The sequence below is a fragment of the Centruroides sculpturatus genome, unplaced genomic scaffold (genome assembly GCF_000671375.1).
Source record: "Centruroides sculpturatus isolate CEXI.00-Female unplaced genomic scaffold, Cexi_2.0 scaffold1907, whole genome shotgun sequence".
NCBI lineage: Eukaryota > Metazoa > Arthropoda > Arachnida > Scorpiones > Buthidae > Centruroides > Centruroides sculpturatus.
In genome coordinates this window covers 66,140-85,882 of record NW_019386295.1, presented here as the reverse complement: position 1 = coordinate 85,882, position 19,743 = coordinate 66,140, and the positions used below count along the sequence as shown (strand labels likewise).

The 19,743-nt window shown below is 31.7% G+C and overlaps 1 protein-coding gene across 5 annotated transcripts in view; it reads right to left on the bottom strand.

Annotated features, from left to right (window-relative positions):
* The window catches only part of LOC111614458 (sodium channel protein para-like), a 54,982-nt gene that overhangs the window by 16,785 nt on the left and 18,454 nt on the right, over positions 1–19,743 (bottom strand). For all 5 annotated transcript variants that reach the window (XR_002754934.1, XM_023355836.1, XM_023355835.1 and 2 more), the window contains exons 3-4: positions 14,428–14,705; positions 2,675–2,848 (exon numbers count right to left, since the gene is read on the bottom strand). Coding sequence is in view for 4 of the 5 variants with exons in the window: in XM_023355836.1 (XP_023211604.1) it covers positions 2,675–2,848; positions 14,428–14,705 (452 nt within the window). In the remaining variant the exon portion in view is untranslated. The remainder of the gene's footprint in view (positions 1–2,674; positions 2,849–14,427; positions 14,706–19,743) is intronic.

Genomic DNA, 19,743 nt, shown 5'->3' with positions numbered 1-19,743 from the left:
GAGTCATGCTAGTCATATATCTAACTCAGTTTAGGGGAAAATTTTTGAATTGAAATAATGTGACTTCTGGTGCAAACTAGATGATCGTATATCGTTAATTGGGTCACTTACCCCTAGTCTTTCCATATCTAGTCTCAACTTTCATCTATCTTTCATATATTTTTTTAAAAATTTAATCAATTCATAAATGACTAGAATAATTTCCTACTACAAATAAACTTGTCATTGTTAACTATTAAGTAATTTAGCATCTGATCATTGGTATTCCTGACAAAAAAATTTTTGGGATCTTCAGATTTTCAAAAGTTGAGTGTGAGAGAAATGAACATCCCAACTTTACATTTAATTATTGATAAATTTATAACATTTTATAGAATATGTGTATATTTACTTTAGGTTCCGTGGAAAAAATAGTTAAAATGAAGGGTCCCTAAAATTACAGCTTTTGTAGTGCTAGGCACTTGTATTGTTTTATATGTTTTATTTTTATATTTTTATATGTGTGTGTTGTCACGCCTTTGTTCGGGTTCTCGTGTTCTTTGTTTGTTCGGTTCAAAAATTTGTATCGCGCACCACCTTATGGTGGATTTTGTAAGTGCCATGATTGGCCCCTTTGGTGACCACGTGGAGGCGAAGGGAGGAGCTTGTAGGAAGTGATAAAAAGGGTGACCAGTGACAAGAGGGGGTGAGTTGGTGTTTGGTTTTGGACTGGTTCCTGTGTGAAGGCTGGACTGCGTAAGGAAACGGATGAAGGTAGTCGGAAACCGAACCTGCGAAGGACAGAGGAGCAGTAAGTTAGAACGGAGTGAATAGTAAGTAAAGTAATCGGTTTACATCGGACTCGGCAGACTTTAGGGAATTATCTGATTTAGGTCAGATAATTGAACACCTTCAACCTGTTGTTCACAACCCATTATTTCGATCCGAGGAGAGATATGTTTTTTTAGTTGCCACGTGGTCGCAACTCCATTCGGACATCATCCACTTACAAGAGAGACTGCTATATATATGAATTATTGTGGTGGCGGATCTGCAGTGTAATTCATCTGTAAGATTACCGTGAGTGATTGATAACGGGGCTCATGAATATTGGATTAGATTGTAATATCGGGAATAACGGAGTTTGCGTGAGATTGATGCGAGAAAATAATTCATGTCTATTGTATGTATTGCATTACGCGAGAAGGTATTAGTTATATAAAAAGTTTTTTTTTTTTATCCCGATTCGTTGTAAGGTCCTCACTTTCTTACTCACATCACGTTCTGGATCGCCTTGGTGATCCTTCAGAACTACACTTTTGATATTTGTCTCTGCTATTGATTGCATTGATAAAGCATATGCATCAATTGACAAAAGATTTAAAATATTATCGGTTAACATTCTAACTTTCTGCTAAAGTTCAAAATGTTATTCAAAAAGTTAAAAGTGCTGAGTTCAAAATGAGATCACAAAATGTAATTTAAAATTAGATATGTGCAACAGCTTTATATTAAACTCTGGGTCCTGACCCATCTAACCTCTACCAAGCATGCCCATGCATTTTATAATTCATTTTGAAATATCTACAAAAGGATAAATGAAAAAAAAGGAACAAATAGAAATTTTAACCTACATTTTAGTAAGTTATTACTAAAATTATATACTTATTAAAATAACCAGTTATTTTATTCTTTGGTTATGCACAGAAATTCCAAGTCATGCTAATCATTTCAACATTTTTATAAATTTAATTATATTTTAAATTATTAAAATAACAATTAACTTATAGATAATGATACTCTTCAATCTATATTAGTAAAATATACATTTAATTTTATTTCATACAATTAGTGTTGTATGTAACAATTGAGAACAACAGCATATCAATACAGATTAATATTGGTTTCATTCTGATGATAAATCAATAAAATTTTTAATAATACTATATGAAATGAAGTTAACTGCAGTTTTTACTAATAAAGATTAGATTTTATATTTTTATTTATATAAAAATTTTAACTTGTAGTTAAATTAATTGGACTACTAAATTCTCATTCAACAATCCTATTACAAACACTTATTAAGTTTAAATTTCTATACTAGACCAATAGAATATTTTTGAGATCTAACATTGATTTATTCTGCAACAATAAAACCAGATATGATTGCTATAGAGACATTTATTTTATATGTTTATTTCAAGCTATTACTAAAATGATAATTTTAACATACTGCATGTATAATGAATAACAATTGGCCTAGAATTTTATTTATTTATTTACAAATTACACATTTTTGTTTACTTTATATTCTTTATACAAGTAAAAATCTTAAATAAAAATAATCATAGCAAAGACTTAAAATGAAACTGACAGAGGAATTTTAATATATTCAAATTTTTGATCATGCTAACAACTAACCATGAATGTTTTAAAACTACAATTATGGTTTAATAGTCTATAAGATGAAAGATTTAATTTAATTTTATAGATTATTTTAAATAATTTAAACTATTTAACTAAAAATAACTTTTTGAAATAAAATTAAAATATTTTTATTCAATATTTTAATTTCATTATTACTTTTGTGAATTCAAAAACAATTGCAAAAATAATAATGAGAATTAAAATATTTAATATCCTAAAATATGGTTTTGAGAAATAAATTTATTATAAATATTAAACTGATTCTTACCAGTACAATAACAAAATCCAGCCAACACCATGCATTAGTAAAATATTGTTTGAAGCCAAACGCTAACCATTTAATTAACATTTCAAAGAAAAATATTACAGTAAAAACTTTATCCATATAAGTCAATATATCTTTTAGGATTGGTCTGTGTTTCAAATTAACATCTTCTAAAGCCTAAAAATAAAACATTTAACTGTGAATTATCACTTATTAAAAATTTACACTTGGTAAGTATAGAACATTATATTGAAAACTGAATATTTTTATTTAAAATAATATAAATTAATAATATAGATATATTTTATGATGTTAAAATATAAAAGCTTTTTATGAAATTTACCGTAAAAAAGCTTTACAATTTTGTAGCTAAATAAATGATAATGCAATCATAAATTACATTTTTCATGATTGTTTCTCAAACTTTTGAAATTAATCTTGAAAAATTAACCTGTTAAATCAGACATACTAAATGAATATCTATTAAAGGAAATATCAAGACAATGTTTTTATTCCAGCAAAATAAAGATTTATTAAACAAGATAATTTTTTTTGTTAAGATATAACTGTAAATAGACTTGTGAAATTAAAATACAGAAAAGTGAAAAATATTATAAAAGAAATTGCTTTGAGGAACAACCAAAGAATGATCAATGATATCCTCCAAAGCCAGAAATGGTAGGAAATTGTTTGTAACAAGTTTATTCACTTGGTTGATAGAAAATGGAAGAATGAATAAATAAGGAAAGTGAAAATCTTGCCATTGTTGATAGAAAAATATATAACTCTATTGGAAAGACAGGTACAAATATTCAGAGAAAAGAAAGAAAGTAATGAAAAAAACTCATCTTTATGAAATTTCCAATTCCATTCTCCTAGCTATGAGACAAGCAAAGTAGTTTTGACATATGATACATAAAATTCTGTAACAAGAAAATGGATAAAAATGACACAATAAATTGAATGATACTTTGTGTGTTAATGACATTAACATAAAAAACTGTGGTTAACTGTGAATTGAAGAATTATTTATTCATTTATTAAAAACTGCATAAACATTAATTATAGACTGATTACACAACAATAAATCTTAATGTAACACTAGTATAGAGTTTAATTTAATTCAAACATTTTCAATGTAACATTAGATCTACTTCAAGTCTGTATGGTTTTGTGACAATTGGCTGCCATAAATTACAATGGGTGATCAGTTAACAAACATAATCCATTCCAAGACTTTGTTCGCTATCTGAATTGTTCTATGGTAAATATAATTAAATATAAATAAAAACCTATGGTAAATATCAATTTACCATAGGTTTTTATGGAAATTTGATTAATTTGTTCTGGAGACCCCAAAAAATAAAAAAATATACACTTTCGTACTACGTTTATTTATATGTAATAATAAAAATATATATACACAGTCTTGCATTTTTATTAGTCATGTATTTTCCCCATTTGTGGGGGTTAAAGAATCTGTCTAATGTCGATTGCTTTTCTCTCTTCTTCAAGATTTTTCAGAAGTAATTAATAGCATTGTAATTGTAGAGATCCCTAAGCCTATTAACCTCAACCTGGTTTGGATGCCAATCTAAGACTGTCATTCTGATACCCTCCCACTTCTTCAAAAGATCTTTAATAGCAGATATTGGTATTAATCCTCTTTTTCAGAAGAAAACATATCTCACCAAGTTTCTTGGTGTTCTTCATTCAAGAGTTCTTGGCGTTCTTCTGTCATCAGATCAGTTTCAGGTTCCATTATGAGCTCTTCAATGTTCTTTATTTTTGTTACTCCTTTAGCTGCTTGAGTCTTCTTGATTATATAGTATCTTTATTAGATAAGATCGAACTGCAGCCTGCTGTAGACCTATTCACGCCATACTGTCCAGCAACATCAGACATCTGCCCACTCTCTACCTTTGCTATTATACTCTCACCTTTTGAAAATAAAAACCAGTGCAAAACTTAACAAGTGCCTGCTCAACAGTCTCACAAATACTATAAAAGAATTGTTTCTGTCAGAAAAATAAAAAGCTGGAATTACAAGACAGAATTTCAAAGTTTGGAGGAATACTATCCGATCAGTATATACTGGGTTGAGCGTCGATGTCAATGTCTCCCGCACTCCAAAAGGTTTCAAATTGTTGCCTGAAGACAAGGGAAGACCAATCAGTATTCATTATTTTATATCACTTCTTGTATTTGTTCTGTGAAGTGTTCATTGTCTGAACAAAAATCTTTTGCAAAAGTGTTCATGATCCGATTTGTTCATTAACTGATCACCCACTATATATTTAAATATACTTAGTTATATTTAAAGAATGTAAAATATATACAATATTAGAGACATACACAAAAAAAATTTTGCAGTCTTCTTAAATGTCCTTTCACAATAACTGGAGCACAATCAACATTGATGAAGTCAATCTTCTTTTATAAGCTCTTCCCAACCTACATTATGTAAATTGGTTAAATTGATGTTCCAGTAATTGTGAAAAAATGCTTAAGAAGACTAAAAATTTTTAGAAAAGACTTCAATGTTGTATAGTTTTTACATTTTTTAAATATATATTTCATCCTGAATTTATAGAATATTTTATACTTAGTTATAATTAATTGTTTATATATATATACAGGGTGTCTCAGTTAAAACGTTTCAGAACTTCCAAGAGAGGTAGGGTGCATCCCGATGACTCGGAATCATATAGCAATACAAGGTCGGAAATGCTTTCCCGAAGCGGTGATGTACACAGAAACAGCTAACCTCTAGTGCAAGCTTGCAAAGAAATTATGGCTGGGAATACACCTCATCCGATATCGTTCTGCATACAAGTGCTGTGCGGCTAGCCCAATACAATCTGCAGGACCATACACCAAATGCATATCGGCTAACTCTGCATCCTTGTACAAAATGACGATTCCTTGCAAGAACGCTTGGAACTTTCGCTCAATGCCATCTACCTCATCAGGAAAGCATTTCCGACCCCACATTACTATATGATTCCAAGTCGTCGGGATGCACCCTACCCCTCTTAGAAGTTCTGAAACATTTAACTGAGACACCCTATATTTATAGAATGTCTGTCATCCTCTTTTGTCTTTCCATTTCGCTTTCTCTGTCTTTCTTTTGTCTTGATGATATGTTGCCTACAGAGGCAACAAGCCCATTTGTTGAGGGTGAAGAAAAATTTATATTTATATATATATATATATATGTATATGTAGGATAATATAGGACACATTTTCCTTTTTGTGTGTTGAAGGATGAAGGAGGTCACTTTCACACTTTCAACAAGGAGAAGAAAGAGGAAGATTGCCAGGCAGTATAAAGCTCCAACAAGAAAGAAGAATTGCCTGACATATAACTACTTTCATTTTTACAATAACACTGAATACTAAACTGACATGATCAACCATTTTGGGACTAGAGATATCTTTCTCACATTAACCCTCTTTATTTCTTCTATCTATCTCTTACATTTAATCTAATCTTCAATAATTTTTTAAGATAGTTGTGCACAATTGACATGTTTTCAATGCATTTTAATTCCTCCATTGTATTTATGATGTTTATGCAATGAGAGAAAAACCTGTTTAATAAGAGCTCTAAATGCTGCTAATTTGTACATTTATGAACTGTTGGAACTCATTGGAATAAATATCTGATATCCCAATTTGTAGTACAGTAGACCCCCCATAACGCGAGTTCCTATAACGGAGATTCCTATAACGTGGCGAAAAAATTGTGACAGTATTCGTATAAAGACACTAAAAGGGATACGTAAAATGTCGTCGCCGACTCGTGTTGCGACAGGATTGGTCAAATCTGGACCAATAGTAGACGAGCAGTCAAACTACTTACACGCTACAGAGAGTTTAGGCGAGTAAGTTGAGTTTACTATCGTCTGTACAGTATTATAAATAAATTAGGTATTGTATATATAATTATATATTAACTTAATTTATTTTAACTTCATTATAATTATATATATACTTTCCACCATCCAGCGCCACACTACGGAGAGTTTAGGCGAGTAAGTTGAGTTTACTATCGTCTGTACAGTATGTAAATTAGGTACCGTAAGTCTAATACAGTACTGTAATTTTATACATTTCTTGTGAAAGAAACATTTCTTATTCAACGGCCATAAAAATGATTTATATTAATGATGTCTCCAAAGGTCAACAAATTTTTTGCAGGAAAATAACTTATCAGAAATCATGGCCGCTGTTTGGTGCACTGCTCCGCGATGAAAACAAGCTTAAGCAATGGCGACGTCAAATGGTGCACACTCGGTAAGTAATCCTACAATTTTTTGTTTATTGCATAGTTTATACTGATTATTCCCAAAAAATATATACGTGTTTTGGAAATGTTGAGTCGAATTAGTCTAGAATCGATTAATTTTATGGAAGAAAACCTTTCAAACAGCCGTAGCCCATAAACTTCACATGTGTTGGGCTGCGATTGGCTCATGTATTTAAGGATTCCTACAACATGAAATTCTTATAAAGTGGAACATATCTACCACATTATAGGGGGTCTACTGTATATGTCTGTTTCAATGTGGCCATTTTTAAATCAGATGTTCAGGTCTAAAAAGTGAGGGCACTTGTTGCTTAACTGTTCAAACTTTAGGAAGAGCCTATAGCGATTGTTGTTTATGTGTTCTAAAAAATTGTCAATGTCTGGTTTTAGTTTCTAAATGATAAGGATGCTGTTGATGTATCTCCAACAAAATTTTACTACTGTTCCTTCCAGAGATAATACTATCCCTGGAAGGAACAGCAGTAAAATTTTCTTTTCCAGAAAGTATAGCACCATTTTGCACAGGTTACCTGATAGAGGGCTGTCCACTTGTACTCCCACTTTTTATAGGTAAGTGTTTTTATTGTATTGGAAGCATGAGAAATAGCTGTGTGAGATGATGTGTAATAGCTTTAAAACTGATAGTAGTATAGGAGATCTTTAACTGTCTGTAACAATCAATTCCTCAAGGCATAGAAGATACAACTTAATTAATTAATGGATAGATATAACTGAATGGATAGATATAAAGTTACAAAATTTAAAACTGTTAACATAGCAAAATAAGTTAACTGCCATCATTAGTTAACATATTTTGTTATAGCTCTTCAACTAGCACTCATGTGTCTTTAATCATAAATTTGTAGTTATTCAAATATACTACTAGCAGATAGTAGATCCTATTTTCTAATTGGTGAGTGGGGAATCTGGCTTTGTCAACAATAGGCTTTAGCAAAGTACCAGGTTTATGTGTTTTAGCAAATGCAGAGAGCTTTGGATTTTCAAATTTATTCTTAAATTTGAAATTATAAACATCTTTTGTACATTACAAAACATTCTGTTTTGTAATGTACAAAAGATGTTTTGTACAAAAGATGTTTTGTACAAATTTAAGAATAAATTTGAAAATCCAAAGCTCTCTGCATTTGCTAAAACACATAAACCNGAGAGTTTAGGCGAGTAAGTTGAGTTTACTATCGTCTGTACAGTATGTAAATTAGGTACCGTAAGTCTAATACAGTACTGTAATTTTATACATTTCTTGTGAAAGAAACATTTCTTATTCAACGGCCATAAAAATGATTTATATTAATGATGTCTCCAAAGGTCAACAAATTTTTTGCAGGAAAATAACTTATCAGAAATCATGGCCGCTGTTTGGTGCACTGCTCCGCGATGAAAACAAGCTTAAGCAATGGCGACGTCAAATGGTGCACACTCGGTAAGTAATCCTACAATTTTTTGTTTATTGCATAGTTTATACTGATTATTCCCAAAAAATATATACGTGTTTTGGAAATGTTGAGTCGAATTAGTCTAGAATCGATTAATTTTATGGAAGAAAACCTTTCAAACAGCCGTAGCCCATAAACTTCACATGTGTTGGGCTGCGATTGGCTCATGTATTTAAGGATTCCTACAACATGAAATTCTTATAAAGTGGAACATATCTACCACATTATAGGGGGTCTACTGTATATGTCTGTTTCAATGTGGCCATTTTTAAATCAGATGTTCAGGTCTAAAAAGTGAGGGCACTTGTTGCTTAACTGTTCAAACTTTAGGAAGAGCCTATAGCGATTGTTGTTTATGTGTTCTAAAAAATTGTCAATGTCTGGTTTTAGTTTCTAAATGATAAGGATGCTGTTGATGTATCTCCAACAAAATTTTACTACTGTTCCTTCCAGAGATAATACTATCCCTGGAAGGAACAGCAGTAAAATTTTCTTTTCCAGAAAGTATAGCACCATTTTGCACAGGTTACCTGATAGAGGGCTGTCCACTTGTACTCCCACTTTTTATAGGTAAGTGTTTTTATTGTATTGGAAGCATGAGAAATAGCTGTGTGAGATGATGTGTAATAGCTTTAAAACTGATAGTAGTATAGGAGATCTTTAACTGTCTGTAACAATCAATTCCTCAAGGCATAGAAGATACAACTTAATTAATTAATGGATAGATATAACTGAATGGATAGATATAAAGTTACAAAATTTAAAACTGTTAACATAGCAAAATAAGTTAACTGCCATCATTAGTTAACATATTTTGTTATAGCTCTTCAACTAGCACTCATGTGTCTTTAATCATAAATTTGTAGTTATTCAAATATACTACTAGCAGATAGTAGATCCTATTTTCTAATTGGTGAGTGGGGAATCTGGCTTTGTCAACAATAGGCTTTAGCAAAGTACCAGGTTTATGTGTTTTAGCAAATGCAGAGAGCTTTGGATTTTCAAATTTATTCTTAAATTTGTACAAAACATCTTTTGTACAAAACATCTTTTGTACATTACAAAACAGAATGTTTTGTAATGTACAAAAGATGTTTATAATTTCAAATTTAAGAATAAATTTGAAAATCCAAAGCTCTCTGCATTTGCTAAAACACATAAACCTGGTACTTTGCTAAAGCCTATTGTTGACAAAGCCAGATTCCCCACTCACCAATTAGAAAATAGGATCTACTATCTGCTAGTAGTATATTTGAATAACTACAAATTTATGATTAAAGACACATGAGTGCTAGTTGAAGAGCTATAACAAAATATGTTAACTAATGATGGCAGTTAACTTATGTTTTGTAATGTATAAAACATTCTGTTTTGTACATTACAAACATTCTATGCAGATGTGAAGCACATGTACAGTACATAAGATCAAAAACGTTTATCTGAATTAAATTAAACTTTATACTGATGTCACATTAAGATTTATTGTTCTGTATGTTTGTTGATTCATCCAGTTTTTGAGTATATTTGAATTCTAGATTTTTTGTTTCATCAATATTGAACTCAACATTACTAATTTAAGTTTCCAGTATTGAATTCAAATTTTTATATGATAAAAAAATAGTGATGAAAAAATAACAGCATGAAGTTAGACATACACATAATCCTCAATTTAAATAGCAAATTAGTTCTATGATAGTTTCATGTAAATCAAAATCATATAATCATCACTTTGTAAATCAAGACTAAAAATTATCTGAGAAATACAGAATCTATCACCTTATTTGTGATATAAATGTTAGTTTAAATTTATATAATTTCAATTTACACAAAACATTGTGGAACCATTCTATCATGTATAGAATACGAAGGTATTATCTATTGATCATGAAATCAATATAACTGCTATGATAGGCAGTGATGTTCCTTAATATATGAATTGCTATGTTTTTTCTATAAGAGATGAAATTAAAAAATCTTTGCATCAAGATATTTCTTTTCCAGTGGGTCTGTTATTACATGAAAATAATGGTAATACTAGTTTATTTGTTTTTCTAGTTATGGAATATAAAAATAGATTCACGATAAACCTTTCATGAAATATAAAAAGATTCACAATAAACGAGTGACCAGTAAAATATTTATTTGAAAAAACAAACGTTTTCGACTGTATTCTTTGGCCTTCTTCAGGTTAAATGTTCCGAGATTCGAAAAGCCATTGTGCTTTAAGATTTAAAAGTTTTGGAACATACTCAACTCATTATGCGCATGCGTATCAAGCATTGCATAAACAAAAATATATTTAAACAATATTATTTGACACACACATGAAATGGTGGAAAACACCCTAAATTGAGTTGTGGGGACCTTCTCCTTCAAAAACAAACTTCCAAGCTGTAGAAATATTAATCGCATCATTATAGTTGAAGCAGTTATTGCGTAACCCCGCTTTATATATTTCCAGAGTTTCTAGCGTTCGTATTTGTTCCCTTCTGTGTGAAAGTTTAATGATTCGTGCGTTATGCAAGTCAGCACTTATGCCCGGAGTTGAAGCATAAGTAGATAGGGCAATGGTGTATCTGTTATGATCAATGTCATACTTGTGTTCGCATATATGTTTATCTAGAGAGCATATCGAGGACCCAATATATACCAGGTCCCTTTAAAATCTATGGTTCCTTAGTGGGACAGAATATACCCCTGGAGCCAATCTTTTGTCTATGTTGTCTTTGCAGTTGCGCAGAATGTCATAAATGGTACTACACCTGCTATATGCAATTCTCTTGTTTGTACATGCAGAAATTTCTCTGTAAATCGGGTCAAGGTGGTGGTTATATTCAACCACAGCCAAAGACTGAAAATTGTTGGAGTTGTTCGTGTGTGAGCTACCGTTGTCATTATTATATACTTGTGATGAATAGGCAAACGCTAGGTTCTGAATTAATCTTGGCCCATATCCGTGTCACGTGGCTATGTTCTGGATGCGTTGTAATTCTGCCAATGTATCATCGAACTTTTAGTGGTGTGTAAATGCTCTTTTGGTTAGGGCCCAGAATGCCGCTACCTTGTACGAAAAGGGGTCATCAGAATTGGCCGGGATGAATAGAGGCGTGTAGCATGGCTTGTAATGGACCTTGGTCGATATACTGTCGCCATTTAATTGTATATTGATATCAAGGAAGGTAGCATTCAAATTGTTTATTTGGTCCAATTTGATGCAGAGGCCATATGGGTCATTATTCATTGCGTCAATGAAGTTATTTATATCTGGCTTAGCATTCCACATAATAAAGATGTTATCAACGTATCTTTTATAAATAAGTATGTTAGAAATATACATAGGTACTATTCTTTGTTCTAGTTGTCTAACAACTAACTCACACAAATCTCCTGAAAGTGAGCTGCCTATAGAGATACCATGCTTCTGGAGGTACGTTTTGCTGTTGAACCAAAAAAATGATGTGTAGCATAACAGGTGGGCAAGATCTAATACTTGTTTACAATACGCCCCATATGAAGTTAGTAATAGGTCCCTAATTGCGCAAAAGCATGGCTGGATTTTTATAGAAGGATATAATGAAACGAAATCAAGCACAATGATGTACGTTCGATCATTAATGCTAAGCAGTCTCAAAGCTTCCAATAACTCTACTGAGTTCCTAACCGTCCATGGATAATTGTTTAAGCTATGAGCTATATGCTTGTGTATAGCCGTGTCTAACATTCTAAGGGGATCGTGCCTTATCAAGGGTCAGTCTCAATGAAGGTATATTCTTGTGTGTTTTGGCAAATGCAAAGAGCCTGGGAGTGTCAGGGGAAGGCACCACTGCCCTATTTATGTTCAATACTCTAGCCAAGGTGTTTGAGTAAACTTTTTTACATGCACTTGTAGTTTGTTGACAAATCCATCCTCGATAAGTTCACACTCCGTATCATTGATTTATTTTTGCATCATCGAAATGTACGTTTTCTTCTTCAATAACACCAGAGCCTTGCTTTTATCAGCCTTGAGAATTACTATGTTATCTTTTAACCACTTCTTGGACTTGCAAATCTGCTTCCAAATTCGGTTGTCTTATATATGGTTGTTAGTAAGTTGTATCTTGAATGCTGATTTCCATCTGAAATATTCTTTATGCACTTCATTCATCCCAGTGATCAGATTTTCTAAATCAGACATCACTTTTTTAGTTCGTAGAAATTGCGAGGGGCAAACATGGGTCCATGTGATAGTGAGCAGATGAGAAAATCAGGAGGTGATATGTTGTCCCAGCATTTCAAGGATGAGAGTTATAGTACCTCATGCTGTTTTTGCTTGTTGAGAATCCAGTCAAATTTCTTTTGATAATGTATGGATAGGCTTCTTTCAAGCTTATGTTGGAAGTAACAATTGTTGGAGGTAACAATTTTCATATTGACTTTTTGTAGTAACCCCGGATCCTGGTTGTGTATTTGATTCTCAACATTGATTATGCAATTGAGTTTAAAAAACACCATCTTGCATGTTGTGCGTATTGCCTTCCGTAAACATAATATTCTAAGCTTGGGTAACAATGATTCACATCTAACAGGTAGACATATTCGTTGAATGGACATAGGGAACACCCCTCTATTCTTGCATATTGTAAGGAATCTCAGCTTAGCCGTAGCCCTAATAAGGGCTAGAACTGCCTTCTTATATAATTTAACCGGCATAGCTTCAAATACCTTGTGTAAGGTTCTTCCTCACCAGGTACTGGTACAATATATATAAAAATAGATTCATGATAAACCTTTCAGTGACCAATATTTGAAAAAACAAATGAGCGAATTGCATAACGTGCAAATCATTAAACTTTCACACAGAAGGGAACACATACGAACGCTAGAAACTCTGGAAATATATAAAGCGGGGTTACGCAATAACTGCTTCAACTATAATGATGCGATTAATATTTCTACAGCTTGGAAGTTTGTTTTTGAAGGAGAAGGTCCCCACAACTCAATTTAGGGTGTTTTCCACCATTTCATGTGTGTGTCAAATAATATTGTTTAAATATATTTTTGTTTATGCAATGCTTGATACGCATGCGCATAATGAGTTGAGTATGTTCCAAAACTTTTAAATCTTAAAGCACAATGGCTTTTCGAATCTCGGAACGTTTAACCTGAAGAAGGCCGAAGAATACGGTCGAAAACGTTTGTTTTTTCAAATAAATATTTTACTGGTCACTCAAAGGTTTATCATGAATCTATTTTTATATATATTGTACCAGTACCTGGTGAGGAGGAACCTTTACACAAGATAGTTATGGAATGCAAATTAGTCAATCTATCTAATGTGAAGATTGCTCAGCTTAATCCTTTGATATTTTCTGTTAAGCCAAAATTGAGTATTTTGCATGATATAGTTATGTGAAGGAAAGCAAAGAGAAGAACTGATATCCATAAAGCAAAAAGTTCTGAGATGTTTCCAGTCAATGAAGTGTTATATTTTAATAAGCAATGCTGCTTAATTATCTTATGTCACATGACTGATTATAAAACATTAATTTGCCAAAAAAAACAAGAAATATGTTTATTAATATCACAATAAAGCCTTCAGATTTATTTCATTTTCTGATAAAAGAAAAGAAAATGATAATTTTCTTCATGATATCCATTAATTTTAATTTTAAACACTTTTTATTATATTCAATTAATAATTAAACAAATAAAACAGATAAAATTAAAATAAGAGGATCAAAAATATTTTATTAAAAAGTAAATACAATTTGATAGCCTATTTAAAAAATTTTAAAATATTTCATAAAAAAAGAAATAATTTTTCTTTTAATATAAAAATTAGGATTAAATCATAACATTAACTTTTTCAAATTTCTTGAAAATACTCATTTTTTGATTTTTGTCTTGAAGGTTAATATTCTTTGATTTGATTATAATAAAATATTTATAGAAGAATAAGATCAGTTTGCAATATTTTATGGAAATAATTATTTATATAGAAAACTTACCAAAGCTAAACTGCTGACAAGAATCATTGATATTACAATTGTTTCAAAATATTTGTTTTCAACTAAACGAAAACATTTTGTTCTTGATTCCTTCCAAATTACCCAATATTTATTTTCATCATTGCCTAAACATGCTGGATATCGAACATAACAACAATCAGGACAACAGTCTGGTGGGTATTCAGAAATAATGACATCTGCAGTTGTTGTTTCCATTTTATCCGTATCAATATCTTCAACATCAGGATTTTGTTCATCACTAAAGTTATTTGATAAATCTAAGTTTAAAATAAAGAAAAAAAAGGCTATCACTCCTATATTTGAAAATGAGAATAAATAAATACTGCAATAAATGAGTTTTAATATAATACAGTAGACTTGTGATTATCTGGTCTAATGTGGCAAATGGCCAATCTGAATAAGGAAAAAGCCAGATAACGTAGAGACTGAAGAAAAAGCATTCCCCGCACAGTCAAGCAGTTTTAATATAAAATTTTCATGAAAAATAATCCAGTAAGATGCATTTATCATAACACATTATACGTGAAATAACTACCGTGTTTCCCCGAAAATAAGACATCCGCAGAAAATAAGACCTAGCACAGATTTTGCTGAATTGCGAAATATAAGACCTCCCCCTGAAAGTAAGACCTAGCGAAGTTTTTTTTTTACTCGTAACGGTCATCGACAGATGGTTGAAAGTGGCCGTTGGGTTTTTGAAAGTACAGCCACTGATTGGTCAGCAGACAATTACGCCACACGGCATGATTTGCATAAGACTATGGCTTGGGAATCACAGATTTGCATAACGTTACGGCTGGTGATGGCTAATTGGTCGGCCGGGAATCACGCCACATGACATTTGCATAGTGCTACGGTTCAGTAAGCACTAATTGGTCATTGAGTCCGATGTTGACGCTATAAAAAGGCGACAGTTCGACACACCGGATATACATCACTTTCGTGTAAGTTCAACTTGGGAATTTTTTTGTTCAATAATAAATGTTAATTCTTCTTCCTGGAAAAAATAAGACATTCCCTGAAAATAAGACCTAGCGCATTTTTCAGAGTAAAAATTAATATAAGACACTGTCTTATTTTCGGGGAAACACGGTATGTTTTATGAAAATGTTTGCTATCACATTTTTATACAATATTAATATTTAATAATACTGTACTGTAATAAAAAGTGCAAAATAATTACATTTTTATAATTATTTTGCACTTTTGTTTATATAAAAAAAATCTTTGACATGGCAGATTGGACTGGATAATTGCAAAGCTACTGTATTACATATATATGTATACACACACACACATCACAAATGCATACACAGGGTGTCCCAAAAGAAATGGTCAATATTCTAGGAGGTGAAAGAGTAGGTTATTTTAAGCAAAAAAGTTCATATAAGCATGTACTCTATCCTAAAGTTTCTGAGATTAGAAGCATTTGATTTTTTTTTAAGTAACAAATTTCCAACAATTTATAGTAAATTTTCAAAAATTTCACTGTCAACTTCAATGGACTTTTTATTCTCATGAGAACAAGGCATTTTGCTTGTCTGAATGTATTTTCACATTCCTGTATGTGGGTTACAGTGCCCATTAAGCAAGCTACCATTCATCTTGTATACACATCTTTCTTTTGGGACATTCCAATTTTCAATGCAAGTGTTGAGTGTTGAAGTCAACAATTTGACGTCATCAACAACGTTCCAACTCGAGTACAAATTAGTTCCCATAATTCCACTCTCAGCAAGATGGACTCCATTCAAATGTTGCACCAATTACCCACAATTCATTGGAAAGTAGCAATCAACATGTCTGTTGAATGCTGAGTGTGTTGAGACAGTGCCACTTCAACGTTGAAAAAATGAACGATTTTTAACGAACGTTGAGATCAGCGCTGAGTCAGTGTTGAAAATTGGAATGTTCCATTTGATACAATTCACTTTTCATCCAACCCCATAAAATAGTGTTGCCACCTTTTCAAAATCGCTGACTCAGACAGCAGGTTAGGTTTGTTCGAACAGAAGTTCCTGATGCATGCACAATGTCATTTTGCAATGCAAAGAATAATGTGCAGTGCATGCCGGTTTTAAATCAGTTACAGTTAGGGACTAGGGAGACTTGGGTAGAAGTAACATAAGTAACTAAATTAAGAAAAAAAAACTACAGATGACTTAGCTCTACTGGATACATGGAGATGTGTACGAATATGAATTGTACGAGCAAAAAAAAAAAAAAAAACAGGTTGCGCAGAATATTCCTGGACAAAATTAATAGTTCACCCAGACAGTGAGTCAATTCCCAGACTGTCCGGGTGAAAACCGGATGGGTGGTAACACTACCCATAAACAAAAATCTAATGAGGTTGGATCTGACAATCTTGGTGGCCAGTTAAAAGCATCATCACCACCAATTAGGGAAAATGTGGTCATGATATTAGAGAGGTTGCAGCGCAAGTTCAAATGTTACTTCTACATGGCAAGCAGAAGTACACGGTTTACGTTTTAACTCCAAGAAAAAATTGTTGTGGCAGACTTTCACAATATCACGTGACTCAGTGAACGGCACGCATTGACTCGGGAAATTTGTTGAAAAATGGTGGAACCATTTGACAACGAATGTTACCAGCAAAGGTAAATAAACAAATTAAACTATTTTAAAGTATTTATAGGATGTTTAATAACACTAAATTATTATTTTTAATTAGTGTGGTCCTACCATATGATCAAATGATAGGCCTACCTCATACTTTTGTCGAGGGAAGAAGTAGTGGCTTATGTAAATTTGAAAGCAGCTCGGAAAATTAATTTTTAGGAAATTTACAAACATATTATGCTGTTGATAGTAGAAGATGCCGTGGAAGAACAAACCTACCTTAAGATAAGCTATTATGAAGACAAATACATGTAAATTCTATAGGAACTTCACATCACTTGCAAAAAAATTGAATAATTAAATAATAGAGAGGTTGCGGCTGATGTTTTCATCGCGAAAACATAAACGTTGGACGTTCAGCACCGCCATCCTGTAAGCCTAAAAGTTTGACAATGGCATTTGGAATGTCAAGCTTGACTCCACCAATGTTCCAAGCACCATTGTCAAACTTCTAGGCTTACAGGATGGCGATCCGACATTTATGTTTTTGCAATGAAAACGTTGGCCGCAACCTCTCTAATTTCTGGATTAAAATTGTCTGTTTCTTTACAATATTATTTGTAAATGCTTAAATAATGATTATTTTAATAAAATATATCATAATTTTAACCCCAAACACAAAAAAATGTAGAAGTTTAAGCCAATCATCTACTCGCCATGACAGACGTAACAACCACCATTATCGACCGTCCAGAATTGCCAGATGATGGCGCTCAATGGTCCACCATTCACGTTTTGGGCTAAATACAACGGCCACAACCTCTCTTGTTCACATGTCTGGTAGACTGGTAGCCACAATCTCAAACCATTTGGGATGGAACACATGTTTATATGAATTTTTTTGCTTAAAATAATCTATCCTTTTACCTCTCAGAATATTTACCTTCTATCCTGGGACACCTGTATGTAGTTAGATTATTTACTGTAATAGAGTCTGATAATCAGTCCTACAAGACTAATTTGGATAGAAATAAGATTATTATTATATAAATGTTTAATTAAACAATGTTTATAGTTAAAAAAATTTATAAGCTGAAATACATACATTCTTGTTTGAAAAAGAAGCATAATTGTCCAATCCATAGATATAGCAAAAACTAAATAAAATAAACAGCTGTGAGATCCTGAAGTGAAAATATTCAAACATTCACCCTAACACCCTCCCTTAATAATTTTGTAAAATAATGTATATTTTAATTGAATGGTTCACAATATATTATGATAACAGAAACATGTTTGTTTGTTCCTGCTGATTTATGAATAACTTCAAACTTAACATCAATAACTGTCAATGAAAAATAAACACACTGTCTGATCTAAAATAATGAGAGTCCTAAGATCAGAAACATCTCTGATTTGTATTGACTTTTGGCAGCAAATTAATTGCTGACATCAAACTTGCAATTCAAGAAGGCCTCTAATTTCACTCATAAACAGATGAGGGACCAATCAGGTTATAAGGAAGACTAAGACCAATCAAGATGTCCAATTGAGAGATCCAAACTGTAGTAGTCTTGTGTGTTTTATTTGCTGCTGATTTCTTTCTACCTTGCTGATGACAATGGTGAGACTCATTAGAGACATATATATGTACTTTTCTGCAGCATGTCATCAAGTCCCTTGTTGAACTTTGGTATTCATCACTTCTGATATCTAAAGCCTTTCTTCTTTGGAGAAATAAATGGATTTTCTTTGCTGGGATCAAGGTGAAACATCCTTGAACCTTTTGTGAATAACTATAATATTCAAATGGACCAAATATTGTAAAAATGTCTCTCAAAATGAATGGTGTTTTAAAACAGATTAAACAAATATCAACCATGCTGATTTTTAAGGTTTTATTTTATTTTAAAAACGTTTTGGCTTGAACAGTTTTAAACTTTAAGAATAGTTTATATAAAATGGAACAACCAGTCTGTTCTTTTAATTCAAAAGCTGTGTTATTTTATATAAGCTTAAAATTTAAAACAGTTCTTAACTGAAGATGATTCAAAAATGAGCCAAAAACATTTGTAAAACAAAGATTAAGTTTGGTAATCTTAAAAAGCAGTATGGTCAATATTTGTTCTACTCTAGTACCAACCAAGTTTTGTGAATCTTTAAACAGATTTAACAAGTCATCCTTCATCCCAGACGCTCACCTACATACATAATTTTTTTCTGATCAAAAAGAGCCATAACTACATTAAGTATTGAAATAATAATTTTTAGAAAATTTCAATTTTTGGATCAAAAGTGGCCATGACTAGATGGCAGTGTAGTCATGGCCACTTTTGATCCAAAAATTGAAATTTTCTAAAAATTATTATTTCAATACTTAATTAACTGCTTCTTATGGAAACGAAAAGTATTATTTTGATGCAATAATGTTTTCAGTCTAAAGAGTCATCTTCAATGTCTATTGCAACTTTTACACAAACTTCTTTACATTCTACCAAAACTTTTCTGCAAAGTTCATTAGGAAATCTTTGTTTTGAATTGCTTTTTACAACTCTTTATGGATATTTTCTGATTTAAAAAATTAAGCTTTATGTAAGAATATAGAACGTGTCCTCAATGGTTAGAATATTTAAAAATTCTAAGACTTCCAAAAATTCTTTTCATTTTGAATCTTTAATTAATTTATTTAAATTAAATTAAATATATATATAT